General features: G+C 39.2%; 1 protein-coding gene across 1 annotated transcript in view; it reads left to right on the forward strand.

Annotated features, from left to right (window-relative positions):
- LOC308681561 (zinc finger matrin-type protein 4) overlaps positions 1-10,546 on the forward strand; it is a gene marked incomplete at its 5' end in the record, with an annotated part of 104,817 nt that extends 94,271 nt beyond the window's left edge. The window contains 1 exon segment of the mRNA XM_081350565.1: positions 10,435-10,546. Within this exon segment, the coding sequence (XP_081206691.1) occupies positions 10,435-10,534 (100 nt within the window). The 3' untranslated portion in view covers positions 10,535-10,546.
- Positions 10,547-11,192: the final 646 nt, after the last annotated feature.

Below are 11,192 nucleotides of genomic sequence, written 5' to 3' on the forward strand. Positions count from 1 at the left end.
CGGCGTTGGACTATTTTCTTTAATCTTCTTTAAGCGCAAAGGAGCAACTGTGTCTAAAGTGCTGGAAAAGAGAGAGTTAAGAGTTTCTGTCGCAATATCTAGTTCTTCTAAGCTATCCGGGATGCTGAGATGAAACTGATCAGGAAGATTATTAATAAAGCAATCTTTAGTGGCAGAAGTGATAGGTCTAACATATTTGTAACACGGAGTCGGCTTTGCAGCCTTGGCTAAATTAAGTTTACACGAGACTAGATAATGATCTGAGATATCATTGCTCTGCTGCAGAATTTCAACGGCATCAACATTTATTCCATGTGATAATATTAGATCTAGAGTATTACGACAATGAGTAGGTCCTGACACATGTTGTCTAACTCCAATAGAGTTCAGAATGTCTTTAAATGCCAATCCTAATGCATCTTTTTCGTTATCTACATGTATATTAAAATCACCAACAATTAGGACTTTATCTCTGCAGCCAGTACTAACTCTGATAGAAAATCAGCAAATTCTTTGATAAAGTCTGTATGGTGCCCTGGTGGCCTGTATACAGTAGCCAGCACAAATTTTAAACGTGATTTATCATTTACACTAGATAGTGTTACATTTAGCAACAACACTTCAAAATAATTATATTTAAAACAAGACTTCTCAGTAATTCTGAAGATATTACTATAAATTACAGCAGCACCTCCCCCTTTGCCTTTCAGACGAGGTTCATGTTTATAACAGTAATCTTGTGGGGTGTACTCATTTAAAGTAATATAATTGTCTGGTTTTAGCCAGGTTTCTGTCAAACACAGCACAACTAGGTTATAGTCTGTAATCATATCATTAACAATAAGTGCTTTTGAAGTAAGGGATTGAATATTCAGCAACCCAAGCTTTATCATTTGTTCATCCGTATTATATCTGTTTTTTATTTGTTGAACGTCAATTAAATTTTTACCCTTGAATGGGTTTAGGAGTTTTTTGTATGTCCTAATTCGGGGAACAGACACAGTCTCTATATGATGATATCTAGGTGAAAAAGGCTCTATGTGATGGGATTTATGTGACCTCTGTGACGTGAGACAGCTAGCAGACGGTCGGTTAAGTCAGTCTGTCTGCTTCCTGACCTGAGGCCCAGATTGTCATGTTTGAGCTCTAAGACTGTGTGCCATATTACTAAAGAGAAGAGCAGCACCATCCCAGGAGGGATGAATACCATCTCTTTTCAAGAGGTCAGGTCTGCCCCAAAAACTTTTCCAATTGTTTATGAATTCTGTTATTACGCGGACACCAATTAGACAGCCAGCCATCTCATCACTCCTGCGAACAGGAAGGGGGTCAGAGCAAATTACAGTGCCTGACATCGTACTTGCAAGTTCACACACCTCTTTAATATTAATCTTTGTGATCTCCGACTGGCGGTGTCTAACATCATTAGTGCCGACGTGAATAATAATCTTAGAGAATTTACGATTAGCATTAGCCAGCACTTTTAAATTTTCTTTGATGTCAGGCGCTCTGGCTCCCGGCAAACATGTGACTATGGTGGCTGGTGTCTCTATTTTCACGTTCCGTGTGATCGAATCACCAATAACTAGGGCACATTCAACAGGATTCACAGTGGGTGTTTCACTGAGTGGGGAGAATCTGTTTGATGTTGTAATCGGAACGGAAGAGCGGGGTTTTGTCCCGCAACTACAGCGTCTCACCGTCACCCAATTGCCCTGCTACATGGGCTCTACTTCAGCTGAAACCGAACAGTGTACAGAGTTCACTAAGCTAGTCGCATCCAAAGCAGTATCTAAAGCCCTTGCACTCTTACAATTAACCTCGATTAAAGTTTGGATGCGTGTCTCTAGTTCTGAAATCTTCCCCGTCAGCTTTACTATCTCCCTGCATTTATCACATGTAAATCCTGTGCTGACGGAGAAGGCTATGCTATACATGTTACATGAGGTGCAGGTGACAATAAGAGAAGATGACATGACTGACCGTGATTGTTGACTGATACTCACCACAGTTTTTTGATGAACTCGTAAAAGGCACGAAAAAAAATAAAAAAATAAATAAATAAAGAGCGCACGGAAGGCGCAAGCGCGCTAGAGAATAAATAAATAATTAATTAAAGAGCGTACGGACGGCACGCAAACAGGCTAGCGAATTACTAGCGTGTTGTGCTAGCAATAGCGATTTAGATTGAAGCTAGCGATGTCAGGTTAACTTTCTGTCCAAATGCTATGATATACATTAAAAACATATGCATGTTAAACTTTAGTCTCAAAACGATTAACACATGCATGCACAATTATCCATGCACTTGATAAATGTTGCAGATGTTTTACTATCCACAACCAAATGCCCTCTTGCGTGTGCAAACTTCAGAATTAAATGAATGTGTAGCAATTTGTACAGATAGATACAGATTTTTTGTAAATGCTTTCTTTTGTATAAGTGTATCATAATTTGCACGTGGAACAAAGATGATGTGCATTTGTGGACAGGTGACACACGTGCATTCATTGACGTCGATCTCATTTGGTTTTCAAGCATTTCACAACCCAAAGGCAAACAACTACAAATGAATAGGCTAGGTACTATTAATGTGGGCACGACTACCCATCTATTTGACAAATTCACAAATATGCATTACTACATTTAACCTAATACTTTATTACTTGTATGTGCAAAATCCAGAATTTCATGAATGTACAGCATTTTGCACAAATATAAATTTAAAATGTCCGCTGTCGCTCATCAAAAAGTATCAGAATGTTCCCATGAAACACGTGTCATATATCCCAAGTGTTCTGGGGGTACACAATAGGGTTTGGTAAAAAAAAGAAGAAATGTATTGTATTATTTAATGAAAATCCTGACCTTGGCCGTTGGTCTTCTGTGCTCGACTGTGCGACTTGAGACTCTATTAGCGCAGCAGTTCACTCTGTCTCGCCCAGAAAAAGCAGACAAGTTGAGAGAAATCAAGATGAACAAGAACACACCATGAAACAGCTAGAAATCGCCAAAAAAGGCGTCTGTGTGCTTTCTTCTCTGAATTGAATATCTCTGGACCGGGATTCTGGCTTTCAGATGACCGTCAGAATGACTGTTGACATATAATGTGAATTTATACGACAACAACTTGTTACGGCAAACAAAATGTAGATATTCACCTCAAAAGGTGCATACTGTAGATTGTATTATATTTCGCGTTTTTCTTAGTCTTGATTTCTCACAACTTGTGTGCATTTTCTGTGAGAGTTGGAGAGAACTGCGCCGCTGAGTCTGATGAACGCTCATGTGATCTGAAAAAGAAAGAAGGACATACGGCATTAGAACAACACCAGGGTGAGTAAATGAAGACTTTTTCATTTTAGGGTGAACTAACCCTTTAATTACAATAATATAATATTTCTGAAAATATAAAACATGGAATATTTTACATTATTATAAAATTTTATAAATAAAATCTAAAATATTTAATGAAATTAACATATAATAATACTCACTTTTAATAATGAATAATATTAGCCTTCAGCAAACAAAAAACAAATGGTTTTTTGTTTTTTGTTTTTTTTATAGCGCAATATAGCCACTCAACAAGGTCATCTGCCCAGACCTACATTTATGATCTAAATTGTTGTCTGTTCCGTGCACATTTAGCACACTCCAAATTTAGGGATAATGATATGGTTGATAAGGAGTAGCAGTTTGATTCAAGCTGTGCTCTTACATCTTCAAGGAACCCCGTGATTGTCTGCGCATCCTTCCGGCTGTGATTTCCCAAAGTGGATGATGCAGTAACTCAGTGTCCCCAGTATTGACCTCTGACCAATGCAGACTGCCAGACAGGTTGTCATCATCATCAGCCACAGACAGATGATACCTGCAGAGATGAAGGTTTTAGCCAATCATATTCACTGGCTTTTATCCCAACCAGAGTCTGTCTGCTCCATTTGTGTCTGAAACGCAGTTGGTGGCCAGTAATAGTCTCACTGCATCGTGACCAGGGAGCTTGTGGTACAGGGTCACGCCAGGCTGTGCTGACAGGATGTGTTAGCAGTGCTTACCCGCCGCTGGCCAGTGTCGCCCTCTTTAGAGCTCTAGGGTGCACCGCTGCAGGAAGACTGCCTGGTTTTGCATCTGCGGCCCACTCCCACTGCGTCCTCTAAAAGCATTATGCCACTCTCTTTCTGCCACCAAGGCTCGGGACATCATTTCCTGTAGCGTCACACTGACTCTTCTGAGCCATAGCACTCACACCCCAGCTTTAACTCCACCAGAACACGTCAGCCAAATTGCGTCGACCACACAGAGATGGATTCAGACTCACACATTTATCCCTCTTTGGAGACATAAAAATAGAAACAGATGAGACAAGTGTTAAGAGACAATTAGAGCTCCATACACATTACTGAAGGCTCTGAGTTTGACTAATTAGAATGTTTCAGTTTTTTGTGTGCACAGAATGACCAAGGTCAATTTGTAATTAAGCGGAATTACAGCAAACTGGATCTCAGAAAGCACAGCTGTAAACATTATTAAAGGCACACTATGCAAGATTTGTACCTTAATATAACAGCTTCGAAATCATTTCGATGGTAAACGAACTGGTAGAAGGGCGAATCATCCCGCAAAACCAGCAATGCAAGTTTGAGAGTGGCGCCCCGCCAAATCTCACGAGAATCATGACTTGCTTTACGGCACAACAATATATGAAGCAGCCTCTATGGAAGACACTAGCACGCATTTAAGACATGAATCGTGGCAGAGTCAGTGAAGAAAGCGCAGTCGGAAGAGTGCAGGGACGGCTCTGCGTGAGTGGTATTTACGACAGTAACGTTAAATACAAGTACTCCACAGCAACTCTAGGGGTCGCTGTTTGAGAAAAACAGAAACTGCATAGTGTGCCTTTAAATAAAAACTGTAAAAATATATTAAGCACCACATCTGTTTTCACCATTGATAAGAAATCAGCATATAGAGTGATTTCTGAAGGATCATGTGACAATGAAGACTTCAGTAATGACTGCTGAAAATTGTATAATAATTTTTATGTATAAACGTTATAATAGAAAAGTTATTTTAAAAAATTGTAATGAAGTTATTGTAATAATATTTCACAACATTGCTGTTATTTTTTTATGTAATTTTGATCAAATAAATGTAAATGTGAGGAGCATAAGAGACTTATTTCAAAAACATATTTCTGAAAAACTCCAACTGTCAACAACAAATCTCCAACAAATTGTCACAGTGTGTGGCTGAGGAGGAAGTGTACGAATAAAGTCAAATTAAATAATTTTAACATCAATCACAATGAACAGGAGAATAACAACCACATACACCTGAACGCATATCAATGCAGGACAAAGACCAGACTGAAACTGAGGACATGTATACACAGGCAAACCAAGGAGCAAACAATATAATTAACGAGGTGATTAACAAGACACAGGTGAATCGGATGAATAAATGAAACTCGTGGGGGGAAACTGGGTCAAAGGCAAACTAACACAGAAGACAAAATCAAAAAACACAAAGGCAAACCAAACATAACCCTGACACAAATCATATTGACCACAAACTTTTGAAAAATAGTGTATTAGTAGTACAGTAGTCTCAGTTCCTGGAAAAAGTTGTTGTTGTTATTATTATAATTATTATTATTTTATTGCAAGTGCATTTCTTATGAAACTCTCATGGGGAGGGAGTCATAACAAATATTATATTTGGGGCAACATTTATTATGAAAGCTATACAAATAATTTTGAATTATAAATAACCTTTAATTAATAATATTTTACAGATCATATTAAATCTTTTTTTTTCACTTCAATGAAAAGATACATTCCAATTATTTAATTTTTAAAGATTTTTTTAAAGAATTACACTTTACAAAAAAAAATGCATATTTTTATATTAATATATCCATATTAATTTTATTATATTAACATTTATAATATATGTTGGTATATAGACTAGAAAATATAGAGGAAATTTTGAGAAGCAGGATATTAAAGCATATTTGCTCTCTATTTAATCTCAGTGGTGTCTATAAGAAACAACTGCTACACTAAAGAGACCTAATTTGTGATTTTCTTTCCAGCAGGATCCAATGTGCTCAGAGTTGCATTTTAAGTATGTTACCTAAGGTACTTGTGGTCCGCAAAACAGACATTAAGCGGTCCGATTTCAGTTCATTTTCTCCTGCAGTTGCAGACACCAACTCATCTATAACATTCTCTCCCTCTAATGTTCTCCATCATAGCAGCAGGTGAAAATGGATCTGACTAGCTAACTATAAACTTCGGTTGTTGGATTGCCAGTTGTGCTGCAGGTGAAAGTCAAGAAGAGTTAAACTTGTTTAGGTGGTGAAAGCGCATCCTTTTTACCAGATCCCATCTCCACCCACTATAGAGTCTATGAACAGAGTGGAAGCGTGGAAGTGGTTGCTCCAGGATTGCGCGGATACAGCTGTGCATATCAATTTAACAGGCCATAATGCAATAATTAATAAAGTAATAGCATCTGGTCCAAAAATAGCAATGGAAATTTAATTTTTATTTTTATTAAACAGAATAAATTACTTGCAGTAACCACCGACAAAAAACAAAACTGTTTTTTTATGCTAAATTAAAAAATAATTAGAATAAAAATATGTGGATGGAAACCCAACTACTCCCTCTTTTCAGGTGTGTAGTCTGTTAAATATTATAGAAAAATACAAATGTTGTATAAAAATGGTGTTTCCATCCAGGGGGGTTGAAAATGGCATCAGATTTCGGTAACACTATTTCGATGGATAGACATTCTACTAAGCAACTACATGTCAACGAGCTATTAGAGTATTAGTAGACTCTCTGCTTAATATATGCTAACAATTTATTTTGATGCTCCCCCAACAGACATTCTACTGACTGAGTAACTTTGCAATTACAGTACATGTCAACTTATTCTACTAACCCTAACACCTAACCTAACAGTCTACTAATACTTTAGTCTAAAGTTACTTATAGTTAGTAGAATGTATATAGTGGCCAATGTAACCCAGATTTCTGACCTTTAAACGTGGTGTGACGAGGAGTGGAAAACCTAAAATGGAGCTTGAGCGGAGTGATTACAGAACACTTTGAGGGAGGAGGGGAAATATCTGCCGCTCCAGTCCGCACACATACTGCGCCATCGACACAGCGCTCCCTGCTTTTTTCTTCCCACTAAGTGTGTTTTCTTATCTCCTTTACCGCTCAGGAGCACACAGGTCTGGCCTGCTGTGATTACACACCCTTTATCTTACAGTCAGGCCGGCTCCGGCCTCGCTACATCACTCGACTGGGCTTTCACCTGAGCTCTGTTTGCTCGTCAGCACTCTTAAGGAGATTTTTAGGACGTGGCCAGCGGTTGGATAAGTCAGTGATTTAGTGCAGGCGAGTGCAGGACTGCTGACAGCGTGGCTATTTACTACAGACGGTGAGGATGGGGCATGTGAGAGCTCAGGTTGGGGAGGATGCTCAGTGACCCATTTTCTGGGTGTGATAACAGTGCGGTGTGACGGGAGACTGAGTAAAGATACCTTTGTCTCACCCTGTGACAAAAATGAAAAAGAGGGGGGGAAAGCAAGAGAATGAGGTTGCGGAAGAAGGAGGAGGAGGACAGCTGCTTGAACAGGCGTGCTGATTGATTAGATGAGAGAGGTGTAATCTGAGAGGTGTAATGTGAGCCCTCTCCACTGATGTTAAGGCCCTCTCCTCCTGCTATCGATCCCTTGGGCTGCCTGGAACAAGAAAGGAGGTTCCAGCTCATTGGGCTACCGCTACCTGTGTAATCACTCTCTCCGAATTGGAGGAAACCCAGGGGAATGGGGCAGTGGATGGGCAGACAGTGCCGTCTCTGGTGGGAAAGAGCTTATCTGTTGAGCTCATCAGACTGCCTTTCCAGCCTGTAAAAAAAACGGACTGAGATGTTGCAATAAGCCATTATATGCTGAGGACTTTATACAGTACACGTATGCAAACTCAGAAGCTGAACAACCTGGAGTTTCACAATTGTTGCATTGCAATGTCAGAACACAGTTCATGATGCAAGTGAATGTTTCTGCAACTTCAGCCACTTTTTAAAAACTTTACCATTTTACCCTTTTTCCAGAGACAAACTTTTAACTTTAAAATATGACAAACCATTATAAAAAAAATGAAGACCCCAAAAAATGTTTGCCCCTAATAAAAATAAATAATATACTTGTTATAGTATGCAGACATAGGAAAGGAAGATGGATGGAGACAGGGCAATCGCTGTCAGGTCAGACAATGAACTGTGGTGAGGAGTGTGCATTTGTAGTGGCAGTGATGAAGGTGATGACACGCAGGTGTGTGTGATTAGAGATCACGTGCAGGTGGGGACCAGGAGGGATGCTGGGAAATGAAGTGCAGAGGATGGTGACTAGGTAGATATGTGACCGTACTTAAATAATAATTTATTACTTAATTATTTTAAAAAGTAAATCAGTTAAAAATAAAAACCGGTTTCGATTTTTTCAGCAGCACTAAGAATTGTATATAAAAAAATAAAAATAATCTTATTTTATGTAAAATTACAATACTGATATTTATGACTTAATTTCTTCAATCCACAAACCAAATATTTTTTTTGTCGGTATCCCGCAGGCAGAACCTGATTTTACCAAGTGCAGCGTTCCAGGATCAACATCTTTGTTGATACTGGAACAACATTCTAATTAATCATATTTAATGGGCAAGTTATAAGGATGGTCCACTGAAGGCAAGTTTGTAGAGAACCCAAGTGCAGGCACGGCACGGCGCGGCACGGCGCGGCACGGCGCGGCACGGCACGGCACGGCACGGCACGGCACATGAACAATACTGACAAGGGACACCTGTGAACAATGAAACAATGAACCAATGACAACACAGAACACATGGCTGGATCACATGACTAGAACAGGGGATCACATGAGAGACATGAAACAGGAACAGCAAACAAAACCAAATCGTGACATAGGTTTACAGTTTATGTCCAGTTTAGGCTTACAACCCGGGTTAGGTGCTTTTACATCAGTGTTATTCACCTATCATTTCCCCATATATTTAAGGGATAACTTATGGGTAGGTTTAGGTTTAGAATATGGTTAGGATAACATTTTTGGACAGGAATGTTTTTCCAGGATCAACAAAATATGTTGTCTAACTCTGCAAAATCAGGATGTGCAAATCACAGCGAGCCATTAAGGCAAGTGTTATTTTTGAACGTTTCACCTTATTATTTCCATGATGAAATCACGTGACACACCGCAGCCACAATAGCGATATTACAGATGTATTGCTTTTATTTCCTTTTCCCCTTTTAATTCAAAATATTCACAAACTTGTTAACCATATCATGAAACATCTAATATTCAGATTCTCAAATATGTGTAAGTGAATGCATATTGTCGTTTAAACACCTTTATGATTATCATGTTAGCTGATCTATAACGCGCGATGAGGACCGCCATGCTAGCTGTCATGTAGAAAGCCATGTCTGTTTATATTTTTATCTATTAATATGCAGCATTGTGCCTGTGAAAACTGTTTGAGTGAACAGAAATGACAGCCGCTCAGCCACCTAATGAAAACAAACATGGCTGCACGCATCGCTTGACCGTTTCATTCATAGGCCTATATTGATATTATTGTGCTTATATGCCCTATAGACTTTTGTTATGGTATTTCTGTGACAATTTGAGTGTCTGTGACATAAACACATCATGTGCCTGTAAACACTGTTTGAGTTTGTGCGAATATGAATGACATCCAGCTCGCCTCTCTCTATGTTAGTTTGAAAGCCAATTTGAATCTGGCAAAATTTGATGTCACTGTACATTCTAAAATTCCATATGTTAGGGGCACAGAAATAACAATCCCATATGTGGGACCTTACAGCTCAAGCGGTTAAAAAACTCACGCTGGGGGCTCAGCTAGAATATTTAAAACTTGCGTGCGAAAGGGTTAAAGCTTCTCTGTTGTTGAAAAGCGATTCCCATTACAAAAATGGGAAGACGGTTGGTGAATGTTGCATTCCCAAACGCACATTAAAGTGACCTAAACTGGAATTAATGGAATTCATGTGGAGCAGCATTTACTGCAATCTGAGCCGCTCTGAGCCACTGCAAACACCGGCACATCATGAGCTGCTCACATGTAAGAACACATTGCTGCTTTGATTTGATAATCACACTAAGCCATATTCTGATGTAGAATTTATTTTGAATAATCATGCAGGTAGAATGACTGCATGCTTGATTGGTCATACACTCACATCTGCATTTGTTTCTGGTCTCAGAGTTCACCTGGCTCACTCCAGGGGAGCAGAAACTCATTGACAGGGAAGATTGCTCATGATGGACAGTCAAGAATAAATTTCATCTCATCTCGCTCTTATATAACTCAGGAATGAGCTGCCTAATGTGATGCCGGGTGCCAGTCGAGAGAAAGAGTGGCTTTGGGGATTAAACCATCCCGTCTCCAGGGGACAACGGGACGCCAGCTGATGCGGATGCGGCCACTGCTGGATGTGCGTGGAGTCGTGTAAGGAGCTTTGGTGGGGTGACGAGTATTCGGCTGACAGTCATTGGGATTAGTTCCCTGCACAGGCATAAAGAGAGACTGGCTGTAAAAACAGATTTCTCTTTCCGTCCCTCATTGGGGGTTAGCGTGGGTCTTTAATCTGACTGCCTTCCTCTATTGCGTTTCAGCTCTCTCAAACTTCCACGCTGTATCTTAAAAGTCTCGCAGAACTCCTGGCTTTGCATTAATGACAAGTTGGTTTTAGTAGTGTAATATCTGTGCTATTTTTCATCTTAGAAATGTGATTAATGAGCATGAGACTGCAAATTGTCATTTTTAAGCTCACAAGCATTCATAAAGTTAAAGCATAGTTAAGTTTTTAGCATCCAAATAAAGAGAAGTCATTCTGAGACTCCATAATGGAGTATAATTTTTAATATCTGTTTTTACTGTGCATTTAAAACAGCATGCAGTGGTAAATAATACACTACTTTTCAAAAGTTCGGGATTAGTACGATTTTATTTTACAGAAATTAATACTATAATTCAGCAAGGATGCATTAAAGGAGAACTCCGGTCAATTTTAACATTGAGCTAATTTTTTTTGTAAATTTGAAGTGCTGTCAGTACAGAGAACACCGA

This window comes from Scardinius erythrophthalmus (genome assembly GCF_964197995.2).
Source record: "Scardinius erythrophthalmus genome assembly, chromosome: 21".
Classification (NCBI taxonomy): Eukaryota; Metazoa; Chordata; class Actinopteri; order Cypriniformes; family Leuciscidae; genus Scardinius; species Scardinius erythrophthalmus.